This window comes from Pristiophorus japonicus (assembly GCF_044704955.1).
Source record: "Pristiophorus japonicus isolate sPriJap1 chromosome 24 unlocalized genomic scaffold, sPriJap1.hap1 SUPER_24_unloc_1, whole genome shotgun sequence".
NCBI classification, from domain to species: Eukaryota; Metazoa; Chordata; class Chondrichthyes; family Pristiophoridae; genus Pristiophorus; species Pristiophorus japonicus.
In genome coordinates, this window is record NW_027250648.1 from 1,516,476 (window position 1) to 1,532,366 (window position 15,891).

General features: G+C 49.0%; 1 protein-coding gene across 1 annotated transcript in view; it reads left to right on the top strand.

The window, feature by feature from the left end:
• The window catches only part of LOC139241176 (zinc finger and SCAN domain-containing protein 2-like), a 32,670-nt gene extending 17,642 nt beyond the window's left edge, over positions 1 to 15,028 (top strand). Inside the window, exon 2 of the mRNA XM_070869833.1 lies at positions 13,964 to 15,028. Within this exon, the coding sequence (XP_070725934.1) occupies positions 13,964 to 14,770 (807 nt within the window). The 3' untranslated portion in view covers positions 14,771 to 15,028. The remainder of the gene's footprint in view (positions 1 to 13,963) is intronic.
• Positions 15,029 to 15,891: the final 863 nt, after the last annotated feature.

Genomic DNA, 15,891 nt, shown 5'->3' on the forward strand with positions numbered 1-15,891 from the left:
GTCCCCTTTGTTTAAGCATAGTATGCATGTTTGAGACACTACTTCCTCACCCTCAATCTGTATTACAAATTCAACCATACTGTGATCACTCATTCCGAGAGGATCTTTTACTTGGAGATCATTTATTATTCCTGTCTCATTACACAGGACCAGATCTAAGATAGCTTGCTCCCTTGTAGGTTCTGTAACATGCTGTTCCAAGAAACAATCCCGTATGCATTCTATGAATTCCTCCTCAAGGCTACCACGTGCGATTTGATTTGACCAATCGATATGTAGGTTAAAATCCCCCATGATTACTGCCATTCCTTTTTCACATGCCTCCATTATTCCCTTGATTATTGCCCGCCCCACCGTGAAGTTATTATTTGGGGGCCTATAAACTACACCCACCAGTGACTTTTTCCCCTTACTATCGAGTCCTTTGCTGGGTCCATCATGAAGGACGCGGGCATTAGAGGGGTGACGCGGAGGCGCTCAGGTCAAGACCTCCCTGTACGTGGACGACGTAGCCATCTTTTGCTCGGATCCGCAGATTGCTCACAATCTGCGACCAGTTTGAACTGGCCTCGGGAGCAAAGGTCAATCGCAGCAAGAGCGAGGCCATGCTCTTTGGCAACTGGGCCGACCGATCCTTTATTCCCTTCACCGTTAAGGCAGATTACCTGAAGGTGTTGGGAATATGGTTCGGAGCGGACGGGGCGTGCGCCAAAAACTGGGAAGAGCGTATCGCCAAAGTGAAGCAAAAACTGGGATGGTGGAAGCTGCGCTTCCTCTCCATGGCAGGAAAGAACCTGGTCATCAGGAGTGAGGTGCTCTCGGGGTTGTTGCACGTGCCACAGGTCTGGCCCATCTCTCGCTCCTGTGCCGCGGCAGTCACCCGGGCCGTCTTCCACTTTGTCTGGAGGTCCAAAATGGAACGTGTCCACAGAGACACAATGTATAAATCTCTGGACAGTGGAGGAAAGGATGTTCCGAACGTGGCCCTCATCCTGATGGCCACCTTTGTGTGCGGCTGCATCAAGCTGTGCACAGACCCCCGGTACGCAAACACCAAGTGTCACTACGTGCTGAGGTTCTACCTGTCCCCGGTGTTGCGAAGGATGGGTCTGGCCACGCAGCCGCGAAACGCCCCCACCAGCTGGACCATGCCTGTCCACCTGTCCTTCGTGGAAAAGTTTTTCACAAAAAACCCCTTTGACCACAAAGCCATAAAACAGTGGTCAGCACGTAAGGTCCTGGACGCCCTACGAAAGAAGGAGAGGGTGGACCCTGTCGGGTGGTTCCCTGAGCAGATTGTCGAACTTGTTTGGCAGAACGTCTCATCGCCAGAGCTTTCACACAAGCACCAAGATGTAGCTTGGTTGGCGGTGAGGAGGGCCCTACCCGTCAGAGCGTTCAGGCACAGCCGGCGTCTCAGCAACACGGCACGGTGCCCCCGAGTCGGCTGCGGGGCGGACGAGACTGTCACCCATCTCCTTCAGGATTGCGCCTTTGCAAGGCAGGTCTGGAAAGAGATGCAGTGGTTGCTGTCGAGGTTGATCCCGAGCAGCTCCGTAACACAGGACTCTGTGCTCTACGGGCTGTTCCCAGGGACACACACCGAGACAGACATCACCTGCTGCTGGAGGGCCATCAACTTGGTCAAAGACGCACTTTGGTCTTGCCAAAACTTGCTGGTCTTCCAGAGCAAGGAGATGTCCACGTCTGCGTGTTGCAGACTGGCGCAATCCAAGATCCAGGACTACGTGCTGAGGGACGCACTGAAAATTGGTGCAGTCGCCGCAAAGGGAAGGGCCACAGTTTAAAGCCCTTCTGCCACGGTAAACCCAGGGGATGGAACAATATAAAACTCCCCTCGGGCTGGTAAACCATAGAGCACCATGATCTGCAAACACCTATGTAGTGCCATGTATAATGCAAGTTCTGTTGCGTAATGCATGTTGGAAACAAATGTAACTGTACCCTCACTGTGTACCGTATGGTGACACATGTAATGTAACTTGATGAACGGACCACAATGTATCCTGGATTGTATGAATCGTAGCTTGAAATGCAAAGTAAAGAAATGTATTGAACGGAACTGCAGTCAGCATCCAAATGTACTGAACTGCTTTCCACTGTATTGTGCAAATTTTTATATGAATAAAGTATATTTTGAAATTATCAAAGGAGCAGGGAAGTTATGCTTGAACTGTATAACACACTGGTTAGGCCTCAGCTGGAGTACTGCATGCAGTTCTGGTCACCACATTACAGGAAAGACGTGATTGCACTAGAGAGTTTCCACATGTTCGCTGATGACACCCAGCTCTCCCTCTCCACCACTTCTCTCAACCTCTCCACAGTCTCTAAATTGTCAGACTGCTTGTCCAACATCCAGTATTGAATGAGAAGACATTTTCTCCAATTAAATATTGGGGAGACCGAAGCCATTGTCTTTGTTCCCGTCACAAACTGCGTTCCCTAACCACTGACTCCACCCCGCTCCCTAAGATCTGTCTGAGGCTGAACCAGACTGTTCCCAACCTAGGCGTCATATTTGATCCTTTTTAAAATTCCGGCCACATATCCACGGCATAACTAAAACCGCCTTTTTCCACCTCCATAACATTGCCTGCCTCCGCCCCTGCCTCAGCTCTTCTGCTGCTGAAACCCTCATCCATGCCTTTGTTACCTCTAGACTTGACTACTCCAACTCACTCCTGGCTGGCCTCCCCACATTCTACACTACGCAAACTTGAGGTCACACAAAACTTGGCAGCCTGTCCCGCTCGCCCATTACCCATTACCACTGTGCTCGCTGACCTACATTGGCTCCTGGTTAAGCAAAGCCTCAATTTCAAAATTCTCATCCTTGTTTACAAATTCCTCCATGGCCCTCACCCTTCCCTATCTCTGTAATCACCTCCAGCCCCACAACCCCTCGAGATGTCTGTGCTCCTCAAATTCTGCCCTCATTATAACTGCTCAACCATTGGTGGCCGTGCCTTCAGATGTTTGGGCCCTAACTCTGGAACTCCCTCCCTGAACCTCTCCGCCTCTCTACCTTTCTTTCCACCTTTACGACGCTCCTTAAAACATACCTCTTTAACCAAGCTTTTGGTCATCTGCTGTAGTTTCTTACGTGGCGTCGTGTCAAATTTATCTATTTTGCCTTGTAACTCTGCTTGGGACATTTTACTATGTTAAAGGCACTATATAAATAAAATATGTTGTTGTTGAGATGGTACAGAGGAGATTTACAAGGATGTTGCCAGGACTGGAGAATTTTAGCTATGTGGAAAGATTGGATAGGCTGGTGTTGTTTTCTTTGGAACAGAGGAGACTGAGGAGAGATCTTATTGAAGTGTATAAAATGACATGGGGCCCAGATAGAGTGGATAGGAAGGACCAATTTCCTTTAGCCGGGGGGTCAACAACCAGGAGGCATAGATTTAAATTAATTGGTAGAAGGTTTGGAGAGGATTTGAGGGGAAATTTTTTCACCCAGACGGTGTTGGGGGTCTGGAACTCACTGCCCGAAAGGGTGGTAGAGGCAGAAACCCTCACCACATTTAACCTACTTGGTTGTGCACTTGAAGTGCCGTAATCTACAGAGCTACGGACCTAGTGCTGGAAAGTGGGATTCGGCTGGATAGCTCTTTGTTGGCCTGCATGGACATGATGGACCTAAATTGCCTCCTTCCATGCTGTAAATTTCTATGACTCTATTCCCCACAGGGGCCGGGGGGGTCAGGTCCCCATAGGACTTACACTTGTGCATTGGGCACATGGGTCATATATTGGACTGGTGACTGTAGAACTGAACCCAGCCAGAGTTAGCACCTTCAGGGGAGGAGCGAGAGGGGAACCAGTGAGTGTAGAACTGAACTTAGCCAGAGTCAGCGCCTTCATAGAATCATACAAATTTACAGCACGGAAGGTGGTCATTTCGGGCCATCGTGTCCGCGCTGGCCGACCAAGAGCTATCCAGCCTAATCCCACTTTCCAGCTCTTGGTCTGTAGCCCTGTAGGTTACGGCACTTTAAGTGCACATCCAAGTATCCTTTAGTGAACCAGATGGGTTTTTACGACAATCCAATAGTTTCATGGTCACCATTACTGATACTAGCTGTTTATTCCAGATTTATTTAGTGGGATTTTAACTCACCCCTCCGAATCATTAGCCCAGACCTCTGGACTCCAATAACTTAACCACTACTCTCTGTTTTCTTCCCTTTGCCCAATTTGCTATCCAGGCTACCTTACTCCCTTTAATATCTGAACCTTAATTTTATCACAAGCCTCCTGCCCGGCATCTTATCAAACATCCACTGCATTTCCTTTCATATAATCATAGAAATTTACAGCACGGAAGGAGGCCATTTTGGCCCATCGTGTCCATGCTGACCAACAAAGGGTTATCCAGACGAATCCCACTTTCCATGTCTTGCTCCGTAGCCCTGTAGGTTACACCATTTCAAGTGCACATCCAAGCACTTTTTAAATGTGGTCGCAGGCAGGTGTTGACGCGATGTGATTTCTGCCCAGTACTCTGGCTCAAGGTCAGATCCACCGACGTCACGCCGGTGTTCTTCTCTGACCACTGCCTCCTACTGGCCGACTGTCGCCCACAGGAAAACCAGAAAGTTGGCAGAGGGATATGGAAGCTGAACGTGAAACTGTTGACTCCGGAAAACGTGGAGGAACTCGAGAGGGATTACAAAGGTTGGAGAACCGTAAAACCCCTCTGCGATTCCCCGATGCACTGGTGGGAAACAATCAAGACAAACATCAAGAGGTTCTTCATCCTCAAAGGTGTTCAGGAGGTGAGAGGGAGACAGAGGGAATTGTCCCAACTCCAGAAGAGCATGCAAAACCTGCTCCTGCTGCAGTCGATGGGGGTCGATGTCACGGAGGAACTCGAAGAGGTGAAGGGCCAGCAAGCCTCGCTCTTTGCCTCAGAGTCCTCCAAAATCATTTTCCGCTCCAGAGTCCGCTCCGTCGAGCAGGATGAGACGTGTTCGCGTTTCTTCTTCCAAAAGGTACACAGGGGGAGCTCTGTGATCACCAGCCTAAAGGAAGAAGACGGTTCTGTGACGTTTTCGCAGCCTGACATGCTGAGGATCAGCAAATCCTTCTATGCCAGGCTGTACGACGTCAAGCCCACAGACCGCGCGGCCTCCCAGTCGTTCCTGTCGTCTATTTCGGAGGTCCGAGACGACAGTGAGCAGGAGAGTCTGGACCACCCGCTAACTCTGGACAAGATGACAAAGACCGTCCGGTCCCTTGCGACGATTAAAACTCCCGGAAGCGACGGCTTACCGGTCGAGTTGTATTCGCTCTGTGGGACTGGATGGGCCCAGACCTGCTGGAAGTGTACGGGGGTATGCTTCTGGCTGGTAGTATGTCAGAATCAATGAGGAAAGGCATCATCACCCTCATCTACAAGCAGAAGGGGGAGAGGGAGGAAATCAAAAACTGGCGGCCCATTTCGCTGCTCAATGTGGACTACAAGATCCTGTCAAAGGTCATCGCCAACAGGGTCAAGTCTGCTCTTGAGCTGGTGATTCACCCGGACCAGACATGCGCTGTCCCCGGCAGGAAGATCTCTGATAGCCTGGCGCTACTCAGGGATACGATCGCCTACGTGCGGGACAGGAGGGTGGACACCTGCTTAATCAGCTTAGACCAGGAGAAGGCCTTTGACAGGATATCGCACACGTACCTGATGGACGTGCTCTCCAAAATGGGGTTTGGGGAGGGTATCCGCAATTGGATCCAACTGCTCTACACAGACATCAGTCGTGCAGTTCTAATCAACGGGTGGGAAACTGAAAGCTTTCCGATCAGATCTGGAGTCAGGCAAGGCTGTCCTCTCTCGTCTCTCTTGTTTGTGTGTTGTATCGAGCCCTTTGCCGAGTCCATCAGGAAGGATGCGGGCATTAGAGGGGTGACGATCCCAGGCAGCAGAGGCGCTCAGGTCAAGACCTCCCTATACATGGACGACGTAGCCACCTTTTGCTCGAATCCGCAGTCGGTCCGCAGATTGCTCACAATCTGCGACCAGTTTGATCTGGCCTCAGGAGCGAAGGTCAATCGCAGCAAGAGCGAGGCCATGCTCTTTGGCAACTGGGCCGACCGTTAAGCCAGATTACCTGAAGATGTTGGGAATATGGTTCGGAGCGGACGGGGCGTGCGCCAAAAACTGGGAAGAGCGTATCGCCAAAGTGAAGCAAAAACTGGGATGGTGGAAGCTGTGCTCCCTCTCCATGGCAGGAAAGAACCTGGTCATCAGGAGTGAGGTGCTCTCGGGGCTGCTGCACGTGGCACAGGTCTGGCCCATCTCTCGCTCCTGTGCCGCGGCAGTCACCCGGGCCGTCTTCCACTTTGTCTGGAGGTCCACAATGGACCGTGTCCACAGAGACACAATGTATAAATCTCTGGACAGTGGAGGAAAGGATGTTCCGAACGTGGCCCTCATCCTGATGGCCACCTTTGTGTGCGGCTGCATTAAGCTGTGCACAGACCCCCGGTACGCAAACACCAAGTGTCACTACGTGCTGAGGATCTACCTGTCCCCGGTGTTGCGAAGGATGGGTCTGGCCAGGCTGCCGCGAAATGCCCCCACCAGCTGGACCATGCCTGTCCACCTGTCCTTCGTGGAAAAGTTTTTCACAAAAAAACCCTTTTAACCACAAAGCCATAAAACAGTGGTCAGCACGTAAGGTCCTGGACGCCCTACGAAAGAAGGAGAGGGTGGACCCTGTCGGGTGGTTCCCTGAGCGGACTGTCGAACTCGTTTGGCAGAACATCTCATCGCCAGAGCTTTCACACAAGCACCAAGATGTAGCTTGGTTGGCGGTGAGGAGGGCCCTACCCGTCAGAGCGTTCATGCACAGCCGGCGTCTCAGCAGCACGGCACGGTGCCCCCGAGTCGGCTGCGGGGCGGACGAGACTGTCACCCACCTCCTTCAGGATTGCCCCTTCGCAAGGCAGGTCTGGAAAGAGATGCAGTGGTTGCTGTCGAGGTTCATCCCGAGTAGCTCCGTAACACAGGACTCTGTGCTCTACGGGCTGTTCCCAGGGACACACACCGAGACTGACATCACCTGCTGCTGGAGGGCCATCAACTCGATGAAAGACGCACTTTGGTCTTGCCGAAACTTGCTGGTCTTCCAGAGCAAGGAGATGACCACGTCTGCGTGTTGCAGACTGGCGCAATCCAAGATCCAGGATTACGTGCTGAGAGACGCACTGAAAATTGGTGCAGTCGCCGCAAAGGGAAGGGCCACAGTTTAAAGCCCTTCCGCCACGGTAAACCCAGGGGATGGAATCTGTATAAAACTCCCCTCGGGCTGCAATGGTAAACCTTTTGTATCCATAGAGCACCATGATCTGCAAACACCTGTGTAGTGCCATGTATAATGCAAGTTCTGTTGCGTAATGCATGTTGGAAACAAATGTAACTGTACCCTCACTGTGCACCGTATGGTGACACACGTAATGTAACTTGATGAACGTACCACAATGTATCCTGGATTGTATGAATTGTACCTTGAAATGTAAAGTAAAGAAATGTATTGAACGGAACTGCAGTCAGCATCCAAATGTAATGTATGGAATTGCTGACCATATCCAAATGTACTGAACTGCTTTCGAATGTATTGTGCAAATTCTTATATGAATAAAGTATATTTTGAAATTAAAAAAAACTTTTTAAATGTGGTGAAGATTTCTGCCTCTACCACACCTTCAGGCAGTGAGTTCCAGAACCCCACAACCCTCTGCATGAAGAAACTTCCCGTCATATCCCCTCTAAACCTCCTAGTAATTACTTTAAATCTATGTCCCTTAGTTGTTGACCCCTCTGCTAAGGGAAATGATTCCATACTATCCACTCTATCTCGGCCCCTCATAATTTTATACACCTCAATAAGGACTCCCATCAGCCTCCTATGTTGCAAAGAAAACAAACCCAGCCTATCCAATCTTTCCTCATAGCTAAAATTTTCCCATCCAGGCAACGTCCTCGTAAATCTTCTCAGTACCCTCTCTAGTGCAATCACATCTTTCCTGTAATGTGGTGACCAGAACTGCACGCATTACTCTAGCTGTGGCCTAACTAGTGTTTTATACAGTTCAAGCAAAACCTCCCTGTGCTTGTATTCTGTGCCTCGGCTAATAAAAGCAAGTATTCTGTATGCCTTCTTAACCACCTTATCTACCTGGCCTGCTACTTCAGGAATCTGTGGACATGCACTCCAAGGTCCCTTTGTCCCTTTTCAGTGTCCTACCATTTAATGTGTATTCCCTTGACTTGTTAGCGCTCCCAAAATGCATTACCTCACACTTCTCCGGATTGAATTCCATTTGTCATGTTCTGCCCACCTGACCAGTTCATTCATATCTTCCTGCAGTCTACAGCTTTCTTCTTCATTATCAACCACACGGCCAATTTTTGTATCATCGGCAAACTTCTTAATCATATTCCGTACATTCAAGTCTAAATCATTGATATATACCACAAAAAGCAAGCGATCCAGTACTGAGCCCTGCGGAACCCCACTGGAAACAGCCTTCCAGTCACAAAAGCACCCATCAACCATTACCCTTTGCTTCCTGCATCGGAGCCAATTTTGGATCCAACTTGCCACTTTGCCCTGGACAAGTATGCCATGTGGGACTTTATCAAAATCCATATAAACTACATCAAATGCACTGCCCTCATTGACTCTCCTTGTTAACTCCTCAAAAATTTCAATCAAGTTAGTCAGACACGACTTTCCCTTAACAAATCCGTGCTGACTGTCCTTGATTAATCCGCGCACTTCTAAATGGCGATTAATACTGTCCCTCAGGATTTTTTCCAATAATTTTTCCACCACCGAGGTTAGGCTGACTGGCCTGTAATTTCTTGGCCTATCCCTTTCTCCCTTTTTAAACAAAGTTACAACATTAGCAGTCCTCCAGTCCTCTGGTACCACACCTGTACCAGAGAGAACTGGAGAATGATGGTCAGAGCCTCTGCTATTCCCTCCCTTGCTTCTTTGTGCGTGCACGATGTTATTGCCTGCAGTAATGCCTGCTCTCTGCCCGGAGGGGATGCAGCTCACTACCAGATGTGGACGATTTGCTCCACACCACAGATGTTTGCAGTCACAGCTCCAGTCCAGTCCAGCTCCAGCTCTGTGCCGGAGTTTGGGAGAAACCAACTTGAAAAATGCTGCAGACTTTCAGCCAATAAGAGAGCGCCGCGCTTAGTCCCACCCCCCCTCTTCTGATTGGTCCGGAGCCCCGTCACTCAGGACCGGTGAGCATGCGCGGTGCGGCGGAGCGAGACGGTGCGGCGAGGCCGGGAAAGGCCGGGTGCGGAGAGGCCCCGGGGTGGGGGGAGGCCGGTGCGGCCCCACAACATTCAGCAGCCGCTCCCCCACCCAGCCGCCAGTTTAAGGCCCAACTCCGGACAACCAGCGAGACCTCAGCAGGCAGGGAGCGTCTGTAAATGCAGGAGCAATGGTGACTGGTTAGGGAGCGTCTGTAAATGCAGGAGCAATGGTGACTGGTTAGGGAGCGTCTGTAAATGCAGGAGCAATGGTGACTGGTCAGGGAGCGTCTGTAAATGCAGGAGCAATGGTGACTGGTCAGGGAGCGTCTGTAAATGCAGGAGCAATGGTGACTGGTCAGGGAGCGTCTGTAAATGCAGGAGCAATGGTGACTGGTCAGGGAGCGTCTGTAAGTGGAGGAGCAATGGTGACTGGTCAGGGAGCGTCTGTAAATGCAGGAGCAATGGTGACTGGTCAGGGAGCGTCTGTAAGTGGAGGAGCAATGGTGACTGGTCAGGGAGCGTCTGTAAATGGAGTCAACAAGGTGACTGGTCAGGGAGCGTCTGAAAGTGGAGGAGAAACGGTGACTGGTCAGGGAGCGTCTGTAAGTGGAGGAGAAACAGTGACTGGTCAGGGAGCGTCTGTAAGTGGAGGAGCAATGGTGACTGGTCAGGGAGCGTCTGTAAATGGAGGCGACAAGGTGATTGGTCAGGGAGCGTCTGTAAGTGGAGGAGAAATTTCGACATTTAAGGAGATATTTCATAACTCAACAAAAATATATCCCAATGAGAAGGGAGAACCATCCGTGGCTAACTAAGGAAATAAGGGGTGGTATCATTGAAAATAAGGGCATACAATGTGGCCAAGACTAGTGGAAGGCCAGAGGATTGGGAAACTTTTAAAAGCCAGCAAAGACCAACTAAAAAAATGATAGAGAGGGAAGATAGATCATGAAAGTAAACTAGCACTAAATATAATAAGACAGTAAGAGTTTCTACAGATCATCTAAAGCAAAAGAGTGGTTAAAGTAAATGTTGGTCCCCTGGAGGATGAGACTGGGGAATTAGTAATGGAGAACACGGAAATGGCAGAGTCATTGAACAAATATTTTGTATCGGTCTTCACAGTAGAAGATACTAAAAACATCCTAATCACTAAAGTAGTAGTACTCGGTAAAATAATGGGACGAAAGGTGGACAAGTCCCCTGAACCTGATGGCTTACATCCTGGGGTCTTAAGAAAAGTGGCTGCAGAGATAGTTAGATGCATTGGTTGTAATCTACCAAAATTCCCTGGATTCTGGGGTGGTCCCAGCAGATTGGAAAACCGCAATTGTAACACCCATATTTAAAAAAGGAGACAGGCATAAAGCAGGAAACTAGACCAGTTAGCCTAACATCTGTCGTTGGGAAAATGCTGGAGTCCATTATTAAGGAAGCAGCAGCATGACATTTGGAAAAGCATAATTCAATCCAGCAGAGTCAGCATGTGTTTATGAAAGGCAAATCATGTTTCACAAATTTGCTGGCATTCTTTGAGGATGTAATGAGCAGGGTGGATAAGGGGGAACCAGTGGATGTGTATTTGGATTTCCAGAAGGCATACGATAAAGTGCCACATGAAAGGTTACTGCACAAGATAAAAGTTAACGGGGTTGAGGGTAATATATTAGCATGGATAGAGCTTTGGCTAACTAACAGAAAACAGAGAGTCGGGATAAATGGGTCATTTTCCGGTTGGCACACAATAACTAGTGCGGTTCCACAGGGATCGGTGCTGGGGCCTCAACTATTTACAATCTATATTTGGTTGCCTGAGCAAGAGAGTGTTCGAAGATCAGGCCCTCAAATCTGGCAGCAAGATTATGGTCTACAGGGCTGTAGTAATACCCGCACTCCTGTATGGTTCAGATTCATGGACCATAGACAGTAGACACCTCAGATTGCTGGATAAATACCACCAACGATGTTTCCACAAGATCCTGCAAATCCCCTGGGAGGACAGACGCACTAACGTTAGTGTTCCCGACCAGGCCAACATCCCCAGCATCGAAGCACTGACCACACTCGATCAGCTCCATTGGGCAGGCCACATTGTCCGCATGGCCGACACAAGACTCCCAAAGCAAGCGCTCTACTTGGAACTCCTACACGGCAAGCGAGCCCGAGGTGGGCAGAGGAAACGTTACAAGGATACCCTCAAAGCCTCCCCGATAAAGTGCAACATCCCCACTGACACCTGGGAGTCCCTGGCCAAAGACTGCCCTAAGTGGAGGAAGAGCATCCGGGAGGGTGCTGAGCTTATCGCTGAGAGCATGCGTGCGGCAAACCAGACTCCCCACCCATCCTTTCCTTCAACGACAGGGACTGTGGTTCTCGTATTGGACTATACAGTCAACTGAGAACTCACTTTTAGAGTGGAAGCAAGTCTTCATCGATTTTGAGGGGCTGCCTATGATGATGATGATAATGACTTGGATGAAGGGACCGAGTGTAATGTAGCCAACTTTGCTAATGATACAAAGATGGGTGGGAAAGCAAATTGTGAGAAGGACACAAAACATCGCAAAGGGATATAGACAGGCTAAGGGAGTGGGCAAAATTTTGGCAAATGGAGTATAATGTGGATAAATGTGAGGTTATCTACTTTGGCAGAAAAAAATAGAAAAGCAAATTATAATTTAAATGGATAGCATTTGCAAAATGCTGCAGTACAGAGAGACCTGGGGGTTCTTGTGCATGAAACACAAAAAGTTAGTATGCAGGTACAGCAAGTGATCAGGGAGGTAAATGGAATGTTGGTCTTTATTGCAAGGGGGATAGAGTATAAAAGCAGAGAAGTCCTGCTACAACTGTACAGGGTATTGGTGAGGCCACACCTGGAGTACTGCGTACAGTTTTGGTCTCCGTATTTAAGAAAGGATATACTTGCATTGCAGGCTGTTCAGAGAAGGTTCACTCGGCTGATTCTGGAGATGAGGGGGTTGACTTCTCGGAGAGCGTCTGTAAATGGAGGAGAAATGGAGACTGGTCAGGGAGTGTCTGTAAATGGAGAAATGCAGACTGGTCAGGGAGCGTCTGTAAATGAAGGAGACATGCAGACTGGTCAGGGAGCGTCTGTAAATGGAGGAGAAATGCAGACTGGTCAGGGAGCATCTGTAAATGGAGGAGAAATGCAGACTGGTCAGGGAGTGTCTGTAAATGGAGAAATGCAGACTGGTCAGGGAGCGTCTAACTGCAGGAGAAATTGAGGCTGGTCAGCGAGCATCTGTAAATGGAGCAGAAATGGCGACCAGTTGGGGAATGACTGTAAATGGCATCTGGTCAGGGAGCGTCTGTAAATGAAGAAATAGAGACTGGTCAGGGATTGTCTGTAAAAGGCAGAGAAATGCAGACTGGGCAGTGAGTGTCTGTAAATGTTGGCGAAATGGAGACTGGTCAGGGAGCATCTGTAAATGGAAGACAAATGCAGACTGGTCAGGGAGCGTCTGTAAATGGACAAGAAATGCAGACTGGTCAGAGAATGTGTAAATGGAGAGGAAATAGAGACTGGTCAGTAAATGTCTTTAAATGGAGGAGAAATGGAGACTGGTGAGGGAGCGTCTGTAATTGGAAGTGAAATGCAGACTGCTGAGTGAGTGTCTGTAATTGAAGGTGAGATGACGATGGGTCAGGGAGCGTCTGTAAATGGAGGGGAATTGGTGACTGGTCAATGAGAGTCTAAGTAGAAACTTCTCAGGGAGTGTCTGTAAATGGAGATGAAATGGTGACAGGTCAGGGAGCGTCTGCAATTGGAGGATAAACTGAGACTGGTGAGGGAGCGTCTATAAATGGAAACTGGTCAGAGAATGGTGACTTATTTTGAAGCCATTGTTTTGTGACACAGTCCGGTCTGTGCAGGGTGTCCAGTCCCTAGTGAGAATAGAACTGAACCCAGCCAGAATCGGCTCCTTCAGGGGAGGAGAGGGAGAGGAACCAGTGAGTGTAGAACTGAACCCAGCCAGAATCGGCTCCTTCAGGGGAGGAGAGGGAGAGGAACCAGTGAGTGTAGAACTGAACCCAGCCAGAATCGGCTCCTTCAGGGGAGGGAGAGGGAGGGGAAACCAGTGAGTGTAGAACTGAACCCAACCAGAATCGGCTCCTTCAGGGGAGGAGAGGGAGAGGAACCAGTGAGTGTAGAACTGAACCCAGCCAGAATCGGCTCCTTCAGGGGAGGAGAGGGAGGGGAAATCAGTGAGTGTAGAACTGAACCCAGCCAGAATCGGGGGAGAAAACTGGGAGAGGAGGACAAACTGTTGTCGATGGATTCTGATTTCAGCACAAGGAGGAGGGAGAGTGTGTGGGACAGAGAATTGCATCTTTGGGGAACGAGAGAGGAAAGAATGTTCCATAGAAACTAGAATTGTCTGTTCTGAATTTCTATCCTGTATTTAGTGATGACTTTTGTAAACTCCTTTTACAGGGTATTAGAAAGGGACAATTTGCACACGGGAAACTCGAACCAAACATCTGACAGAATCACTCGATTCATGAAGACCTGAATATCATCGGCCCTTGAATGTGGAAGGAGAAATGTTTGTCTGTTCTGTCTGGGCACAGATTTCAAACATCAGTGTGACTGGAAAAGCACCGAGACACTGAGTGAGAGTGTTCCAGTGCACTGACTGTGGAAAGAGTTTTACACAGCTGAAAAACCAGCGCACCATTCACAGCGGGGAGAAACCGTACACGTGTGTGTGTGTGTGTGGACAAGGCTTCAACCTGGAGAGACACAAAGACACCCACACCACGGAGAAACCGTGGAAATGTGGGGACTGTGGGAAGGGATTCAATTACCCGTCCCGTCTGGAAATCCATCAGCGCAGTCACACCGGGGAGAGGCCATTTGCATGCTCTGTATGTGGGAAGGGATTCAATTACCCGTCTGAGCTGGAAACTCATCGGTACAGTCACACTGGGGAGAGGCCGTTCATCTGCTCTGTATGTGGGAAGGGATTCACTAATTCATCCCACCTTCTAAGGCACCAGCGAGTTCACACTGACGAGAGACCTTTTAAATGTGCGGACTGTGCGAACTGCTTTAAAAGCGCTGAGGAACTGATGCAACACCAGCGAGTTCACTCTGACGAGAAACCGTACAGATGCTCTCACTGTGGGAAAAGGTTCAGGCAGTCGTTTAATCTCATTGTACATCAACGCACTCACACTGGGGAGAGGCCATTCACCTGCTTCATGTGTGGGAAGGGTTTCACTCAGTCATTCCATTTGCTGACACACCAGAGAGGCCACACTGGGGACAGGCCATTCACCTGCTCCGTGTGTGGGAAGGGATTCACTTGTTCATCCACCCTGCTGACACACCAGAGGATTCACACTGGGGAGAGGCCGTTCACCTGCTCTCTGTGTGGGAAGCGATTCTCTCGATCATCCAGCCTGCTGTCACACCAGCGAGTTCACACGTGATTCCAGGGGTTGGATTCTGCTGTTACTGCTGCTGGGAATCACATCCAGGACAGAACCATGTTCATTCTGACACTTGGAGTTTGTTGCTGCTGATATTAACCCTCTAACTAGTCTGGAGATTAACATTCTGGATATATAGCTGATTGACTTGTTGGGGCTGCAGTGTCCCTTTAAGAACCACTGTCTGTGATCTTTCCCCTTAATTCAGGGACTCTCATCAGAAATTATTTTACAATAAAATAATGTATTTTACTTCAACCCTAAATTGATCTTTGGTACAATTGAATGTCTGAAAGGTTTAGCTGATTAACATCTCCAGTTAGAAAGTGCTGATGAATCCTTACTGACAATTCTTGCTGACTTGCTCATTACACACACTGACACTTCCATTATCCACCAGAAAGAAGGGGAATGGGAATTAGTGGAGAACCGAGAGTCCCCAAATGCTGCTCCTCCCGTCTGATACAGCAATCCTGTCGGCACGGGAATGGAGACAAGTCCAATCCAAGATAGAGAGTAAGATGAAGCAGAAAAAGCGGGTGTATGATAGATGTCAGGTTGAGAATACAACTGAAAACCAGGTTGAATATAGAAAGTTCAGCGGGGCAGTGAAAAGGGAAATAAGATAGGCAAAGGAAGAGTATGAGAATAGAATGGCAGCTAACATAAAAGGGTATCCAAAAAGTCTTCTGTAGGCATATAAATAGTAAACGGGTAGTAAGAGGAGGGGTAGGGCTGGTTAGGGACCATAAAGGAGACCTACGCATGGAGGCCGAGGGCATAGCTGAGGTACTAAGTGAGTACTTTGCAACTGTCTTTAACAAAGAAGAGGATGCTGCCAAAGTCACAGTGAAAGAGGAGGTAGTTGAGATACTGGATAGGCTAAAAATTGATAAAGAGGAGGTACTAGAACAGCCGGCATAACAAAGTAGATAAGTCACCAGGACCGGATGGGATGCATCCTAGGATGCTGAGGGAAGTAAAGGTGGAAATTGCAGAGGTACTGGCCGTAATCTCCAATCCTCCTTGGAAACGGGGCTGGTGAAAGGACTGGAGAATTTCAAGTATTATACTTTTGTTCAAAAAAGGGTATAAAGATAGACTCAGCAACTACGGGCCAG